Source organism: Neopelma chrysocephalum, unplaced genomic scaffold (genome assembly GCF_003984885.1).
Source record: "Neopelma chrysocephalum unplaced genomic scaffold, ASM398488v2 Primary Assembly neopelma1_26b, whole genome shotgun sequence".
Taxonomy (NCBI): domain Eukaryota; kingdom Metazoa; phylum Chordata; class Aves; order Passeriformes; family Pipridae; genus Neopelma; species Neopelma chrysocephalum.
Window position 1 is genome coordinate 1,864,563 of NW_020897696.1, and position 19,220 is coordinate 1,883,782.

The 19,220-nt window shown below is 37.9% G+C and overlaps 1 protein-coding gene across 2 annotated transcripts in view; it reads left to right on the plus strand.

Annotated features, from left to right (window-relative positions):
* OFCC1 (orofacial cleft 1 candidate 1) overlaps positions 1-19,220 on the plus strand; it is a 185,376-nt gene that overhangs the window by 42,926 nt on the left and 123,230 nt on the right. For both annotated transcript variants that reach the window (XM_027676211.1, XM_027676213.1), the window contains exons 7-8: positions 4,435-4,607; positions 17,684-17,751. In XM_027676211.1, the coding sequence (XP_027532012.1) occupies positions 4,435-4,607; positions 17,684-17,751 (241 nt within the window). The remainder of the gene's footprint in view (positions 1-4,434; positions 4,608-17,683; positions 17,752-19,220) is intronic.

Sequence of the window (19,220 nt, forward strand, 5' to 3'; positions counted from 1 at the left end):
GACATTTGTACAAGCCCCAGCTCTGTCCTGCCCTTGTATTTTTATGTATCCCCCCTCTCCTTTTTCAGCAAAGGTCTTTTGTGCAAAAGTATTTTCTGTTCTTTGTATCTGTATGAAGTTTCCTGTTGTATTTCAACAATACACAGGGCCTACTCTGTCAAAGAGACCAAGTAGGTGGTTGTCCACAGCACTGGAGCTCCAGGAGCTGCAACATGTTTTATGATTATTTAGTTTATAGGCATCTTTGCTCTAGAAGATGCAAATGTTTTCATTCACCTAGGGTTGAAAAATCTCTTGAACTGGCACTGGTCATATCAGTAACATCTTTGAAACCCGTTTTGCCTCATCATAAATGCAAGGAAAAAAAGTGCAACCATCACAACTAAATTCATGCAGATAGTTTAAGCAAAAACCTTTAACAAATTATCAGCAAGCTCTCTATTGTTGTATGTTAATATAGAGATCCACATTACTGAAAAAGATTATAGCAATGCTGCAGGTTGATTGTTGCTTTCATCATGCAACAACATAGATGAAAATAAAACCATATTTGGCTGTGAAGCCAACATTATTTCTCTATGAAAGATTGACATGGGGTATCTATCTGTGGTACTTATCTAGTCCCTGTTTACAAGTGTTTATAGCATTTCATATTCATCAGTAAGTTTATCATCAAAATAATGCCGTATGATTAAGGACAATGCCCTGATGTCATTTTATAGGCTGCCTCAGGGTGGGGTCTAGTACCCTTTACATTAGCTTTCTGAAAGTTTAGTTACTGGGGCTCCCCCAAAGTGGTGAGAGAGGGAGGGAGAAATACCTCTGGGCAGTGGGTCAGCTCACCTCACACAGACGGATCTTCATTGGTTAGAAGAATTACACCTTGGAAGCTGTTTTTCTCTTTCCTTTGGCTCTAGAAGGATCTTGGACAACTAACTTAGACTTGACCATTACTTTTTGGGTGGCTAAAGTGAAGGGGCAAGCAAATGCATTAGCATGCATGTCTCATGCTCCATATGCACGAGTCCCCTGGGTAGGCATTAGGGAGTTGGAGCAAGTTGGGGAGGCACAGCAGACCACTGTGTTATGTGTCTTAAGCAGTGCCTCAGTGCTTTTAGGTCTTATGAGTGCTGTAATGGGTATCAGAGCTAGTCCTGTGTGTGAAGTAGCACACTGTTCTAGCTGAACAGAAAAGAGAAAGATTTTCCTGAGGAAGTGAGGTTTCTGCAGTTTCCACCTCTGTGTGCACGTATCAGGGTGTATTTATTTCTGCCTGGTTTTCCTTCCCAATTTTTGAACTTGTTGTTCATTTCCAAACCTCTCTTTTAACAGAGACCAAGACTCACAGGTATGACTTCCCTACCAGTTTTGTTGAAGCAGGCAGTTGAGCAGAGAAGACAAGCATTATTAATGTCTCCACTGAGGGAAAAGCTAATATGGGAGTTTGACCCTTATTAGACATCAGAAAATCAGTATAAAACTAGGATTCATTTGGTTCCACTCTTACAGAACTGCTTCGTTTCTTCATTTGACCACTGAGCTGAAAAATCACATAATCATATAGTCCTAATTAATAGATGATCCCCAAAGGAAAGGAAAGAACATGGCTCAAAATTTATATAATTTTATATTTAAGTATTTTGTTGCTGAATAACCTGTTGATCATTCTTGTGGTATGCATTAGTTCATACTATAAGGCAATTAAAAAGGCAACATAGGTGGTTTGATTTTAAAAATGTACACTGTATATTTTTTACCTAGTGATAAAATCTCTCAAACAATGTAATATTGTGATCCATGCACATCTTAAATGATGCTAGGTGAATACCATAAAAAAATAACTATTATATATTGTTCTTTGGCAAGAACCGCAAAATTGAAATGCCAGGTTTTGCAGCATTTTAGTTATCTGAAACCAATGCATGAACCTTTGGCAATGCAGTTCTTTAGATACAATTTATACACAATTTTTTAGAACCAGGTAGACAAAATTCTTTTTCCGTGTGGAGTGTATAGCAGTTTTATGCTTTCAAACCTATGCTGAGGTGTAGTCTGCTGCTGAACCTACCCTTTAAATTATCATCTCAGTATATAAAGTGCTGCTATCTGATGAACAAAGGCAGGAGAAAATGAAGTCACAAGCAGCCAAGTTAATACCGGAGAGATTGTTTTAGTTACAGCACAACACCTGCAGATACAGTCTGTGCTGAGGAGGAGCAGTGATTTAAACTACAAGGAAAGTATGACTTGTGGTGCTAAGTACAGCCGAGGCAATGAAAAGTTTGGATGCCCATGCTAACAACTTGAAGCAACAAGTTTTTAATTAGTTTATCAATCTATTAATGAATTTCCTCATAAATTTCCAGCCATTTCATTCTGTGTATACAAAGTAGTAGATGGGGCTACTTTTGTACAAGGAGGGGTTGATTGTTTTGTTTTAGTCAAGTATTCCTCTGGGGCATCACTCGAGCCTCCAAACTGTGGATCAGTTCAAACAAGGACCAACCTAATGATGAGCCAGTTTGAGAGGTTTCTTTGTAAAGCCACTGTGAAAGGAGTAGACTGGCTGAACTAACCCTGTTCTCTCGCTGTTTCTGACTCAGGCAAATGAACAATTTTTCCAACTATGTTTAAATGAGCATATGTATCAAATATTTTTCAAATCTAAATTGTAATTTAACTCTGTATTTTTAGCAGTTGCTTCCCTTGAAAAGGTCTTTTAAAATGTTCTTTCTCTTCTTTTGTTCTTTTTCCCCAAAACTTGTGCTAATTAGCCCAGTGTCTCCTACCAAAACTGAGTTCGTTTAATATGACTCCTCACAAAATAAGAAACACACAAAAAAAGAAAAAAACGATATTTTGATTAATTGTTTCATGGTTGTCTTTCTGAACCAGGTGGTTTTATTTTGTTTTGATATGTAGGGACTATCTCTCTACACCCAGAGAATCCTGAAATACTGACTTCCCAGGGCGCAAACTTGCACCGCTCCTGTGAAAGTAGTAAAGCAGCTGATTTAGACCAGCTGAGCGTATGGCCTGTTGTGCACAACACAGCATTGAAGGGAACAAGACATGCTTCATCTTCTGCTTTTGGCAATGTTTCTTTTTCCAGTGCTTTCTGGGTTTTCTCTCTCTAGCCAAACCCTTAATGCTACATAAATTTAAATGTAAATATTGTTTTGTTTTTGCAGTTAATAGTGTAGGTCAAATCACTTTTCATTAGGCTTGTAAAATTCTACATGAAGAGATGTGTACCCTAAGGTAATGGTTTAGGTTGTTTATATCTACTGTACACTTCCCCCAACATGATTTTGAATTGTATCCTGTTGTAATTAAATAAAAAAACCCACCCTACTTCCTGTGTGTTGGTGGCATCGAGGTGATTTAAGTACTCGGGAGGTTCAACAATTAAAATCATTAAACAACGAGTAGTGAGCAAATCTGAAAATGTTAATAGCCTTAGTTTTATCTTTCCTTTTCTGGTCTTTATTAGAGAATGAAAGACTTCAAAGGGGAGTGAGGAAAAAAATCCTCTTTTAACTGCTTTCATGTCACAGGATGGACAAAGAGAAGTAAATAACTAGATATGGCAGTTTCTCAAAGAGATAGGGACAGAGAACTATAAAAGCTTACACACAAAAATATGAAGCAAGAAAGTCAGATATGGGCAATCTGATATCTGTCATTTTTTTAGTGATTCTTACATGGAGAAATGAGCAAAAATAGTTGTTGCTAATTTATGGTCCAAACTAGTATTATACTGTACCAGATATCAATGAGAAGATCTATTTTTTTTAATGTAGCATGATCAATTAAACTGAAAAAAGGACAAAGTTTCTCTTTAAGGGTGAATTTATGAATGGGTTTTATTTTTATTTATGCATGGCATGTACCCTTTGGTTCTTCATTTGTCATCACAGTGAAATCAGAGGAATGATGTGGGTGAGAACAGAACTGGACCCAATTAATTAGGCAGGAGTTGCATGCACACACCTAGGAAAGTAATCCAATCATTTGGGGGAGTTGAGAGGATGATGAAATGCTTGGTGTGGCTTCACCTAAAACTCCCCAAAACCTCAATTACAGTTATTACTCCTGAAATCCAAGGTTGTTCCAGATCCCAGTCCCTTTAAGATTTACAGGGGAGCAAAGTGCCCGTAGAAAGGTAGAGCATGCCTTTTAAAAATGATTTATGGAACAAGCTGCACATGCTAAATTTGTACCTGAATGCAGATGTTGCACTCGAGGACAGTTTTTCTGGTACTGGCACTTGGCACTCACCAATTGTTTTACTGATGCTATTTATTACTGTTCATTTTATGGCGTGAATTGTTGTCTTAAAATGTTGGTGAGCCAAACATATTAACTGAGAAGATACTAACTAGTGAATAAACTCCCATTTGCTAAGAGATAATCTTCCACTTTTGTTTCAAGCAGCCCACGTCGTCAGTGAAGATTTTCCAGAATCCGTGATGCCTGTCAGCTCCAGTAAGGCATGTGACCTTCACAGGGAGCTTGAAGATGAAGAGATTCCTTCATATATTGAACAGTTTGAGAGAGATGTTCAAGATGACATAATTCTGCTTGGCAGCTTTTCACTGGAACAGGTCAGAGTTAAGAACTGTAAGACAATTTTATCGCTTGCTTTATAACATGATGCTAACTTGTTAACCTTGTACACCCCAATTCTATTTCTCTGCCTGGTGATACATATATTGAAAGAGGAAAAGATAACCACTTTCATTGGCATGCTTTATGTGACTGGCACTTTGCTAAGCTAGCAACAGGACCTTTATCTTTGTCTCCATTTCAATGTGAATTAAAATAGATTGCCTTAGTTGCTTCTTTCCTAAATAGTGGAGTATCTCTGACTGCTCTGTAGTAATATTGCAATTGAGTTTCAATCAAGAGACTAAGCTTAGAGCATCTCTCTCTGCCAAATTTAACAGAGGGTTATTCATCTATCAGTGAACAAGTTCAGACTGGAGCACATGGAGGATTTATGTAGCAATGTTCATTGTACAGTGGATAAGACTATTCCCTAATTATAAATTTGTTATGATTTTCAGGGTGGTAAAACTTTCTAAGGTTTTCTTTTTGTCATTTCATAGTGGAAAGAGGCGGGGTTGGGAACATGTTGACAAAGGCACAAGTTTTCAGGGCTGAAATGATACTTGTGGGCACCTAACTACCATTTGTCCCTTTGAAAAATCTCATACTAAGACTAGAAGACAGGAAGAGAAATTAATTGATGAATCTATCATTTTTAATTAGCAACATGAGAACAGCATGCTGGCTCTGATGGGCTTAAAATAGGTTATCCAGTGACTGATGGTGATCTAAGCTTTTTTTATTTTCAGAAAACTTTTTAGATTTTTTTTCACTGCAGGACTAAACCTTATCATTGCCTTCGCATGTTGGTGAGGGACAGAATTCTCTTCCTTACTGCTTTCCTCTAAATCCTGAAGCTATATTTCATTCCTTCAGACTTTTTTATAGCTGCATGCATCATGAGCGGAAGGTGGTATGGGTAATTTTGTTCAGAGAGTATGAAATGGGAGGGAAACATGAGGGAAAAGGACTCAGATGGTACTAAGACCCTCATCTGCCTCAAGGGACTGATGGAGTATAAATCCAGGAATAAGAGAACAGAGAGTGCTGCACCTTTCCAGAAGGTTATAATATGTTCAGAGTTTGCACTATAACTATGCTCAGGCTATTCAGATGCCCCCAGAGCTTCATGAGGCTCTGTGACACCTAAAGGAACACAATACTTTGTTTACACTCCCTCTAGACATGGTCACTGTGAGGCTGATCATCTTACCTGGACTCTTTTTGGAGGTGTTCAGTGAAGTTTGTTTACTAGACAGAAACAATATATCTGGTCATCACAAAACAACATCCTGCTTTTTAACTGCATATATGAATTCACATGTAATGCAATATAATACTGCTTTTCTTCCTTATATTATTCCAAAACAAAGAAAATTCTAATTTAATGTGATTAATTGAGCTGGTCTACCATGAGCATTCAGAGAGGGACTCAACACTTTTTACTGCAAGGAAGAGGTCTTGAATACCTGTTCTTTCTATCCACGCTTCTCACACATCTCTAACTTCAGTTGTTCATGCCCTGCTAAGGAATTTAGTCACACTGATATTGTATCAGTTGTCACATCTGCACCCTGCAATGCAGAGAATAAGAAAAGGACCACAGTAAAATCTGTATTCTCTTCTAGATCAGTGATCTTTACATCTGTCTTTTCCTTGCAAGCTTACAGAAATGGTGCATTCAGCCCCTCTGAACAGAAAATGGAAGAGGTGACATGGGAAGTAGAGGCTACAAGTGTGCACATCATGTCATATTGGTATTCAAAGACATCTAACAATAATGTGAGCAAGCTAATTCTTGTTTAATTGATCTTTATTCTTTAATGTACATCTTTACTCTTTAATCTGTGGATATACCCCTGCAGCATTGCAGTGTCGGTGCCTTTCCACAACAGCCACAGGTTCAGTGTTAGACTGCTGCCATTGGTCTTCAGAATCTGTTCCTGACATCTTTGGGTTGCTTCCAGCTTTTGTTGCTTGAACATATGTTTATTGGTTTGTAAAAGTCTTTAATTTTCTGCATGGCATTTACTTCTTATTCAATAGAAAAAGACCCCTTCCCTTCTTTCTGCAGGTTTAGTGAGTAGCAGATGTACTTTAGCCAGCATAATTTATGATTAGTTAATTTAAGCTGCCATAACGACATAAAGTGAGCCTGAAACAAGCTTCTATCAATTTTGCCATTAGAGGTAGCATAATATTTTCAAATGTCTACAAAACTAAGTAATTAACCCTTGGGCTGAGAGAAGGAGTCTAATAGACATCTCTCTCATATTCCTTTGCTTTGACGAAATGAAAACAAAACATGGGAGCCCAAGGGTTAAAAATAACAAGTGAGAGTTTATAGTACATGAGACTGGTTTTATAAGTAAGGTTCAGAAATACGCTGCACTTGCTACTGTTTGTTTTCAGGCTGCCAAAAATTCTCTCCAATAAGGAATCTGATTTACACTAGAGCTTTGCTGGCAGCATTGGTATGAAGAGGATAGCTATGTATCAACTACGTATCCCTTAGTTCATTGTTTTTCTTCTCTGTTTTGTGGCATTACAAAAAATGGGTAACTTTTGTTTCAACAGCAGCTTTGTGCATGAGATTACCACCATTCAAAGTTTTTGAAAGAGCAGATGCATTTTTCAAAATAGTATTTTTTTTTGAAAAAAGGGGTTACTCTAGATTTTAGCTCTGGAACTTCAAGCTTTATTGTTTCTAACTTCATATCCTGTTTTGTAAATGCAAAAGCTGATAGTTGGGGTTGGCAAGAAATACTTAAGGGGAGATCTGATAGATTCTTGTAAAGAAACCATTAAGCAGATGTCCATGTTCTGTTAACAAACACATTAAGGAGTATTAAATTTGGAAAGCACTGCTGCTTCTTATGGCCTGCCATGTAGGTCTAAGGATTTCAAAAGTCGCAATGACGTTTGCTTTCAATAAAGAAAAATAAACTCTGTTGCAGGAAAATCATAACTTTGGGACTGTGTTGTGGTAGAAACTGAGCAGGTACAACCAAGCCTGGGTATGCAGAGTGCCACAGAAAGCCATCTGTTATGAGACAATGAGGGGACATGCTTATGGGCAGAACTTGATCACGCAGAGCAGAGAAATATGCAAGGACATAATGCTGACTTTACATGTTTGATTAAAGATGAGGTGCTCTCAAAACATGAGACTGATGAGGATGAAGCAAACACTGTTGATTGGGGTGAGACTGCACTTGATGGGCCTTTGGGAACATAATTTTGCTATACATTAATTTAAATGCAATGGAAAAATACCAACTCTAGGATTTTCAGCTGGTTCTGAACTGAGATGATAAAAGTGACTACTCAGTTTTATGTAGGTTTTCTCTGAAAAAAAATTAATAATTGGGTGACTGAAAGGATCAGTACTGCCCAAGAACCAGGAATATATTTCCTGTTTGGCCACCCTCTTCCTGCAACTTGGTCAGTGTTCTTTACCAAGGGTAATTTGTTCACAGACCCCATCACTCTCTACAGGTTTCAGATGCTGCATTTAGCCCTCTGTGCAAGGCATAGCACCTTGCAGAACTTGATCATCACAACTATATAATCAGTTTTGATCCATGACCTCAATGAGAATTACTCAAGAGCCTCTGAAAGTAAAGTGCAAATTTTGCTCTTCAGTACCAGCAGTTGAGTTATAGTAGTAAGAAATGAGCTATTTGTTGCAGGTGGATAGTAATAAAATGTCGTCTTTCATCAAAAGATTTACCTTTTGGTTAAACAAAGGTTAATGCCTCAGGGTATTAGACCTAATACTCTTACAGGGTCATTATCATCAGTGCTCTTACTCCTTGCCAAGTCACAGAGATCAATTTATATGATGATGGAGTGATCAGTTTTCCTTTGGTTAATGGTGGATAGCACATGGGTAAAATTCGGTACTATGTCAGATGATAAATTTGCTCTCCAATCACAAATTTAATCAGTGGGATCAGACCTCAGTGATAAAAAACACCAATGCACATTTACTTTCATGTTATACCCCATTGGATAATACTGTCATATAATCATATCAGAGAATGGTTTGGGTTGGAAGGGATCTTAAAGATTGTTTATATCCTGATGGCACCTGCAGACCTCCCCTCATCAAAACTGTAGTCTGACAAGCATTGTACAATCCATTCTGATTGTTCTTCATGAGGATAATCCTTGTAGGAATATATGCACCTAATAGCAATGCAGAGTTGACGGTGATTTTTGAAGGTGACTTTTCCTCAGCCAAAACCTGACTACTATTTGGCATTTGCCAATATTTTAAATGTGTCATATTTTAATGAGTTAGGTTTTTTTGTTGTTGTTGTTTTTGTTTGTTTGCTTACTTGCTTTTTTTCCCTGAGAATTACAGGTCTAGTACAGAAGCTGGTAATGTTTCATGTCTTAAAAGTGGGTGACTTCATTTTAAATAAGCTACTATATGCTACACTCATTATTTGAGTGTCAAAGCATCTCTACAATCAGCTAGTGTAATGGTTTCCATTTAATTTGTGTGATATAGTAGGAATTATGTGTATCTTCTTTAGCACCTAATTTTCTTTTGAAATCTGTAATTAGCCCAAGCTCATCAAATTCACTATAGTTCTACCAGGCAGACTGCTCTTGGACTGGTGAAAAAAAAACATTTTATTGAAAGCTATGTCTTAGGGGGAAAAGCACAAGGCAAACTTCCTGAAGGTTTGGATATTGGGCTTCTGTCCCCTGGACTTCTCATGTTCTGCTTAGTGAGTGTCCATGGCCCTCAGATGTGTGTCAGCAACCATCCAGCAGACCCAAAGCCTGACAGAGATGCCAATACATGTAGCTAGGGGACTTCTCAACCCTGTAGGCTGGCAACTGGAGATTTCTAAATATCTTTATTCTATCAGGCTTGCTCCTCCTTCCTCAGTAGGATCCTAGGAACCCTCAAAATTTCTAAGGTTCCCGCCTCATTGCTTCTGGACACTCAGATATACATTTTACTTTTTTTTTAAAGATTTTTTTTTCCATGGGGAGCATGGAAATTATTGTCACCATAAGCAGAACTCCGGAAAAGTTGTTTTATATATCTGTAAATAGTCTGTCACTGCGCTACCACAATACCCATAATATTGATATAGCTGCTCCTTTAAATCGTAATTTTTTCTGGTTGCTTTGTTGAGGGGTCATGTGGATTTTTCTTTAAGTAAATATTTAAAGGGAAGTAATGAAAATCTTATATATTTCTTATGTTTTTCACTCAAAATGAGTTCACTTAGTTTTTATTGTGTTCTTTCACACTTCAAGATCAGAGGGGCAATTAAGCAACTGAAGTAATTCTTGATATTCTATTGAGCTGGAACAATGAATCCTACAGCTACTGTAAATGATAATACTGCATTTGCTGCTGCTTAAGGTAATCTGACTGGTCAGCTCTCTGGCTCATTATCCTAGTATAAACTCCAGTAAGGAAGTCCATTTCTATGGTTCAATAAACAGAAGCAATTGGAAAGATTCTTCAAAGAGAATCAGTGATTGCCAAGTCCTGATGATGTTTAAGTGACTTCATGAAGTACTGACCACCTGTTAAAAGAAGCAGAACTCAGATGAGGGTTGTAAGGAAAGAGTGACTATTACTGATGAATAGAGGCACAAACATGCAAAGAATATATACAAGGAAAACAAATTTTTAGTTGCTCATGTGTTCTCTAGAATTATTTTATATCCCCAGGGTTGATATATTTGTATTTTTAATACATTTGGAGCCAAACTGTGGTCACAGCTGCAGCTAAGTCTAATGTTCATTAGGTTTTATGAAAGGAGACTCCTTAGCAGCATTGAAAGACTACGGAGATTTTGAGCTGCAGATAAAAGAATTGCTCTAAATGCTGAACATTTTGCTTCTGCAGTCTTATAGTAGAGCCGAATTTGTTGAGTGGAACCTAAGCTGTGTGGTACTTTTTACCTTTACTTCATAGAACAGATTCATTCAGGTGGGGTAGAACCAGACCTCTGGAGGCTGCCTAGTCTAACTTCCTGCTCTTGAGGTATATTGGGCTTTCCATGTGTAATAAGACTTTTAAGGGCTTTGGAGTTGTCCAATTAGTTTGTTAGCGGGAAACATAACCAGGTCATCTGTAAGTTGAGAGATGTAGAAATACTGGGAAAGAGAGGCCAATTGCTTTACATGCATGCTTATTTATTTAGTACAAAGTTGGAAAATCGTGACTGTTGTTCAGCCTGCCAGCAACCTGTTAGCACAGTTGTTTTTACTCATTACTGTGCCAGATCCTTAGAGAAGATGCAGCTTTGAGGACTAAGTGGTTATGATGAGAACATATACTAAAGCTAATTTGTTCCCATACTATGATGTTATTATACAATTGCTCATACCAGCATTCAAATCAGAAAAGGATTTCAGCTGAATATGTGAAACAATTTCCATCTATACCTTTCAGGAGAGAGATGGAATAGGATGTGGGTTAGCAGGAGGAAATCTGTTCTCTACAAAGAAAAATCATTAGGCATGGCAACTTATCATTGCCACTGTTGTATTTAAGACAATCATACAGTAAACTGTACTTAAAGTGTTTTTTTCCTCTCTGTAATTAATTTTCATATACTAATTGTAAGTGAATGTCTCTTTTAATTATAAAGTGTTCAAATGCATCTGCATGCTTGAAACAGAAGATTTGAGAGCCAGTACAAATGGAAGTTATTGGATAAAGTTATGGTCTGTGCTTTTTGATTACAATTATAATAGAGACAAATTTGTGAGGCAATGTTTTATTGACAGTAAGGAAAAATAACACGAACTCAGGAAGATGAAATAGACTGTAACCTCAGACCTGGACATGAGTTTTTTGGGGGAGCTGTAACAAGAAAATTAGTTGTTATGACTCAAGTTTTCCCTGTCTTCAAAACAGACCTAAAATTGGACACCTACTTTGGGGAAGGGTAAGAGGATTAAAGGAGTAAAGTTTCGTGGGGGACTTTGAAAATAATAAAAACATTCTGTGCTGAAATTGACAAACATTTTTAAATTAAGGAAGAATGGGGGAAAACCACAAAAAAGTCTCAGTATTTCTAATCAGTATTTCCTTTCAGTTTCCCTTCAGTTGTTTGTGTCCTGATTTGTTGTCAGTATGCAGAAAGTAGAAAAAGATTGTAAAATGCTGAAATTCATTACATGGCTTATGAACACTTTTTCATTGTTAATGTAAACTATTCATTTTAGATCTATAGATTGGCATTGTTCACTTTCGTTTTCACTGACATTTTTTGTGCTACATGAGTTTATACTGGACAGAATGTGTTCCCTAATAAAATGTGGTTAGTATCTTCTGTTATATCTTGTTAGCGTATTCCATTATGTCTTACTATTTAGGCTAAGATTACATGAAGCTTCTTAGTAGCTGGTGATTTCTAGGCTAATCTGGAGACATCTGAACATGTGGAACTTTAACAGGCTAACGCATTTCTGCTTCAAATCTCTTTTTCAGTGGCAAATGCCATTTCAGGGTTGCATATTTTCAGTTCTTGGCTATGGCTGTCAGACATCCTGATAAATGGCTTTGCATACACTAAAAACACTCTAGATTTAGATGAGGACATCAAAGCTTTATGACCTTGAAGCTACACCTTCTCAACTGTGGAATAAGAAGTATCAGAATCTGGTGGTTCTGAAGAAACTACAGGTGATGCCTCTGTGAACAGCACAACAGAAATGAGAAGAGTGAGTTCTCTGTTTTGTGGCTGGAGATGCAAAATCTTTGTTTTTCAGAAGCTGGGTAGCTCTGCAGCAGATATCCCTTCAGAGTTTTCTTAATGCATCTTAAGCAAAGTGATTAAAGTTCTTTTAATTTGTTAGTACTATCGTCTTGGATCAAAATTCGGAATGAAAACACCTCTGAGTTTTGGGGAAATTCAAGTTCTTGTTTATCACATCTACTTTACAGCTGGATCTAGCTTCCATATCTGTTCAAAATTAGTGTCTTTGATATATATGTCTTACAAAAGCATCCACCTTGGTAGCAGAATACTGCCTTCCTGTGTTGACTGCTTTCTCAGTCTTCACTGCATTGTTAGAGACAGTGCAGTGCTTTACAAATTTATCAAAATGATTAGCCTATAATGTTGTCACTAAATCTATCTGTATTACTCAGTATAATAAGGCTGTAGCATGACTAAAGTAAATCTCACTTTGTGTTCTGCAGTATCAAATTTAAAATGGGTTTGAGTTCTGTTATGAAATGCTCGATTGTCTAAGTTTTTAATTTTGTTCTTATGAACAGTAAATTAATTTTCTACTTGGAACAAAAGTCATGGGGGGTTGCTGTGTTGCTTTTTCTTTCTTTTTAAAGAACATATCTGAAAGTTTGTGGCACATTTTTTGGCAGAGTGCAAATCAATAATACTACCATAAGTTCAGGCTTTAGCACAACTTTACCTTTGGGTTTGTGGCCATCTCCATGACAAGGTCACACAAATTCCAACAGGAAATGGGTAGTGTGATTTTCAGAGCAGGTCTATGCAGCTATTGACTCATTATTTTCAATGAAGGGCACTCATTCCATTTACCACTCAATGTTCCCTTTTCCCGTGATCTCCCTAGAGTTAACACGAAGAGGATAAGTCTCTCAAAATTTCACTTTATCTGAAAAGAATGTTAACTTTTCTTGCAATATTTTTTTTCCTCATCTCAAATGGTTCTTCATTTTTATTTATTTTGTGGTATACAGTGCATTAGATATTGAAGTCACTAGGAGTGAATCTCCATGCAGCAGCCAGACTGTGAAGGAGGAGAACTAGCTGGCGCCAGTGGGACTAGAGACATGGGTTTTGTTTCTAGTTCTTCTGACATTTTGCTTGGTAAGCTCTTGGTTATCCCATCTGTAAAAGTGGATTGGACAGCATTTCCATCACTGAAAAATATTCTAGGATGCAGAGATGAAAATTCTAGGTAAAAGCTTTTATCTGGGCATCTTTTTACTGCTAAAAAGACAGCACTACCTGCACTGTGATGTACCAATGTGGTACCTCAAGCAGTGGAATGAAGGGGAAGTACCAGGATCCTCCGCACATGACATCCCTCTGGACAGTGGAAGGCTGCTGGAGATCCCACTGGTGGTGTTTCAGTGCTGTCTCTTCTGTGCCCTGACCTGGTGAGGACGACTTGTAGGAAGGTGGACGCCCGCAGCACTCCTTGCAGGGAGTGGGATTTCATCAGGGCCAGTGCTCCACTGGCTGTTTCAAATTGCAGTGGGGCAAGTACCTCACCAGAAGGTTGTAATACCAGTGCTAGGACTGACAAGAAAGGGGTGCGTGCATGTGTGTGTGCAAATATTTTCCCTAAATGCTCCATTTTTGCTAAACAATAGAGAACCAATTAGATTTTGCTTCAAAGCTTTGGTGAATTTTGTGGACTTTCTTTTAAAAGGAAAGGATGTGTTTGGGTGGGGTTTTATTTAATTTTTTTCCAAATAGAAAAGTACTCTACAACCTAGTTCTGCCATTTGTGAAGTAGTTTCACACTGAAAACGGTAAGTCAGCACTGATTAATGGTATTGAGTCAGGTTCTTGTCTCTGTAGAAACAATACACACCACTGTGTGTCTAGGCTGAGCCCACACTGAAAGACGTTTTTCAAATACTGGTCTTGATCACGCTCTTTGAAATCAGTAGATAGGCCGTTTGTGTAATTAGACCTCAAGACAGCAGATGAAGAAACTGAGAGAGATGTGTGAAGGAGCTGGCTCACAGCTAAAGCAGGGGCTGGTATCAGGATGGAGAGTAGGACAAATTGATGCTGTGATTAAGCCCTTCTGCCTTCAAACAACGCCTCGCTTTTTCCAGTACCTCCCGGATGAGCTCTGAAGGATATCCAGTGGTTCGCAGATTTTAGCCAATTATTTTCTGAAGGGGCCTTCAATGCCTATACAGACTTGAAGCTAAACCACATTTCATGCCTTCTTGTTGGGAACGCCTGTTGTCGACAATGGGTTGTTGTTACAGTCTAGACAATACCAGTGTCATGATGAGAAACAAACGCTTTGCCATGTGTGCGATGGTATATGCCATTGAGAAAAAGCACTTGGTTTATTCCAGTAAATCTCTGATTCAAGGGATATTGCAGCAATGACTATTACACATTTTTAAAAAAATAAAATTATATGGGCTGCTCTGTTTTAGAAAGCTTACACATTTTTTTCCTCTATTAAATTGCTTCCTGGTGATGGAAATGTCTGGGATTTTTTTTTCTACTGCATCTACTTTCCTTTAGCTTGCACACCCCTGAGGTAATTAGTGTAGGTTAAAATTTACATAACTGACTTTGGGGTTTTGCAAATAGGAAAGATGGAAATTTATTCAAGGTGGTGAATAATTCATTTAAAAGCAAGTTTCCTGTTTTTTTAATCATGTAGAAGATGTATTACAGACTCATAGAGGTTTTCTGAATAGGACCCTAAGCACTGAATTTTTGATAAATTTTTTTTTCTTAGTATAGGTAAAGAAATATTAACCCTGACTCATTGCACTTTTCCTGTTCAATAAGATTTGAATAAACTTAAAAAATTTATTAGATAGATGATAGAGCTTTTTAAAAATTATCATGACACACTGTGACAAATATTTTACTAGGATCCAGAAGAAATAGTTTTAAATCATACTCTCATTGCCACTTCAGAGACAGAAAACAGTTCAGTTAATACAGATTCATATTTTCTTTTGAATATTCATTATTTAATTAAGATTAGGAAGATAAACAAGGGGATTGGACAGCTGTGTGAGTCTGGTAATAAAATCAATTTTTCTTTAAAAAAAACTTCTCTACTACTGTCTCAGTGTAAGCCTGGACTGGTAATGTCTGAATGTTGTTGCAATATTATGGCTACTTGATATTTTACATGAAGTAAATTTTCTGTTTCATCTTATTTCTTAATCTAAGTGGCCACCTCAAAAGTTGCTTTCACAGGCATCACCAAGAGTTGCATCCAGGAGAAAAAATGTGAACCAAGCCCTTCTCCCACTCTGAAATTTAGCTTTAACTGCCTCAACCCAAAACTTGAAATCCCTTTCCATCTACCAGCAAACTCTGGAAACACATGAAATCTCCATCAGTAGTTTTTGTCATTAAACCTTCTCAGAGATTTTGAGCTCTATTGCTGGGTGTCAGACCAAATGTTCCAACCATGGCAGCCTGGTGGCTACATCTCGCAGGGGTGATGAAAGTGTGGCCTTGGCTGCTTGGTCTTTGCTGCCACCAGGATGAGTTCCCTACACCTGAGAGAGCATAGGAATAATCTGCCCTTGCTCTTGACATGTTTCCTGGTGACTGCAGCCCCCACTGGACTGTGGGAAGTCATGAGGTGGCTTAGATGGCTCTAACCAGGTTAGATGGCTCTAACCAGGCAGCTACCAGCTCTGCTGGAGCGGAGCTCCAGAGTAGAGCCAATTCCCAGTCCTTCCTGAGAAAGTGGCGTAGAAGGTGATTTACCGGGCTGGGGAAAGAAAATCGGTGCCAGCATGTGCAGGGATGGGAGAAGAATGGGTCCAGCTCCCTGCTCCAGAGACTTCTAGTGAATTTCAACCAAATGTTGTTCAGGAGCAGGAGGGCTTGGTTCCCACTAGCAGAGGAGCAGTGGTGAAGGAAACATTGTCCATGACACAACTGCCGTGTGGAGAGGTGGAAGGTCTTGCTTTGAGCTAGTTTGGTTGCATCACATTTTTAATCGTGTATGTGTGATGCCTGACCTGGAGGATTGCATCCATCTCTGAGGATCTCTGCTGGGACTACCAACAAATCCAACTGTTGTCTAAGGCAACCATGATGTTTCTGCTTTAATTTTACAGGAGTAAATTAAAAGGGTTACATTAAAAGTTACATGCACAAGCTTTTGTTGTTTTTGTCTGTCTTTCTGACAATTTTAATTTTGGAAATAAGTGGGATGCTTTGCCTTAGTCTTGAGCAGAGATTCCCAAGTTTCCATAAAACTGCCACAAATTTGTCAAAAAATTTAGACATTTGGAAGAAAGGAGAGATTTTAACAGCCAGATATGGAGTCTCTGATGGGGAATTCTTCTCCATTGACTATTACATTGTCTCCCTACCAAAACGATTTTTTACCTTTGAGGCATAGTGAGAGTAGAAGTGGAACATCATTTTACACTGTTTAAATGACTGTATGGGGTATAAAATAGGAAGCCTTCTTATGTATTGGTAGTTTGTATCTATGTTTTGTGTCAGTCTCAGGGACACCAGCAGAAGATCCAGACATGAGAAATGTTCTTGAATATTCAGCAAGATCTCTGTACTGTGCAGATCAAGGAGAAGAATTTTGTTTTCATGAGTGGGCAGCCCTCAGTATGGTTATTGTTTTGAGTTTTTTCACAGAGAACACAGTTTAATAGGTGTGGATGCCAGCTTCTCGATGGAATGACTTTTTGAGCTTGATGTGCAAGAGTAAAATAATTTCAGGCCCTTCAGCTTCAAGCTAGAGAGCTCAGAACTGTTGAGGCAGTGGACCGCATATGTGAGTTAGCCTCCTACAGATTGCAACCTCCAAAAATGTCAGTCCCTCTTACCAAGCATTTCAAAACAAACCTGGTGAGACAAGGCATCAAGATTTTGAGTGAATTTAAAACAAGGCAAGTTGAGGGCTCTCTGGTCTATGCCTAAACCTGCTTTGTGTGTTGTATTTTGGTGCGTCAGTACAGACACACTTGCACGTGCATAAACATATGTATGCTTATGTATGACTATGTGGTTAGGTGTTGTAAAAATAAGGACTGTAGAACACCACCATGTACAAATATACATTGTATGAGAAAAGTTTTTAAAATAAGGTGAGAGCTCAGTATCTCTTGGAAATAATGCAGTAAATATGGAAAAAAAGTTATGAAAAAAAATGAAATAAAATTACGGTGGCTAGAATTCCTCATTGCTTCTGAAAACCTTCAACCAGAAGACCTGAGACAAAGCTTTGGAAAATTTCACATTTATGGCTTTTATTTCCATGTTCTTTCTGTACATTTGGAAACAAACTCTGTGGTTTGGTTTTTTTTTAATTTTTCTTCTTGACATGTGGGACTCAAAGCACCACAAGGAAGCTTCTCACCACAAGAAACAGAAGTGGAGAGCCAGGATTCATGAACTCCTTCAAAGGTACGTCAGATAAGAGCCACTTTGTACTTCCATCTAACGTGCTTTCCTTCTAAAGATCTTTCAGTGCTTCACAGATATTAATGAATAGAACTTCTCCCAAACAAAAGACCTGAGGCGTAGAAAAATTAAGCCTGTGCATTTGAAAGAGGTCTCTGTTTTGGATTACCTCCATTTTTGGATACTCAGCTTGGGCTGTAATTTTTAAGTGCTACGTACAGTGCACTTCAAAAGGTCTTCTCCCAGCATTTTTCATCTTTGCCACTGAATTACCCTTCAGAGAGTGAAGGAAATAGGAATTGGAGCAAAGTTTTTGTGATCAAGCTATAAATGACCTTCAGATAAATACATGCATCAAATTACCTGTAAAGAAATGAATGGAGGAAATAAATAACCCTCATGAATAGAGCAAAGGAAGCTATGTTCTGCTGTGACAGTTGATGAGCACAAAAGGGGTCTAACTTCACTGAATAAATTATTCTCTTCAATCTAATACCCAGCAAAAGAAAGGAAAGGAGAAAAATGGTGCAACTTTAAAAAGAGATCAAATGCGGTTATTTAAATGTTTGATGTTCAGTAATGAAAACTGTTTACCTTCATAATTGTATATTAGCAGCTAATAAAGGCAATAGATACAGTAGTTTAAAAGTAATAAAATCAACAACAAAGTGTATTTAATTTTAAATTGAATTGCAAGCAAATGGGTGTCCTAATGAACCCCTGTGTCAATGCAACTCTAACCAAATTAAGTGAAATTATTTCCATCATGAGGAACTAAGTAAGTACAAAGTTCCAAACAACTTCTCTCCTCAAGAAGAATGCTTTAACATCTCAAATGTTTCAGGTCTATGAATTAGCTAGTGCCATTCATTCACCTTCTATTACTTCTGTTTAGGACAGCTAGACCCAGATTGACTTAATGGAAGCTCGAGAACAAAAGTTCAAAGGTGGTTGACCCTGTGCTTCTTGTATTCAGTCCTTAGCACTGGAATCTTGTCCTTATTTCTCATCGGTCCTGGCTTGGGCAAAATTTCCATATACTTCATTGCCACTGGCATCTACACTGACCTTCTGACCGATTCAGTTGTTACTTGGGCATTTATGTGATAAAATTCTACTGGTAGAGAAATCTGAAAAGCAGTTTTGCTATGAACCAGTGGTAATTTTACTGATGTAAATGTGTGCATTTTCAAAAAAACAAAAAAAAGGCAAAAGAAATAGATAAGGTCTGAGTAGAACAGAAACGAATTTGTAGCAATGTGCCAGGATCTTGGAGACAGAAGCATCTGTTTCAGAAGAGGAGAATGTGTTACCTAACTAGCACATGTGCATGACTCTGGGATGTTTATCATGATTGCACAGTCTCTGTAATTTTCTTGATGAAGAACAATGTTAATTTTTACAAATGTGGAGGCCTCTCAGATCATCACCTAGCATGCAAAGAAAGAAAATGGGAATGAAGACACTGGTGT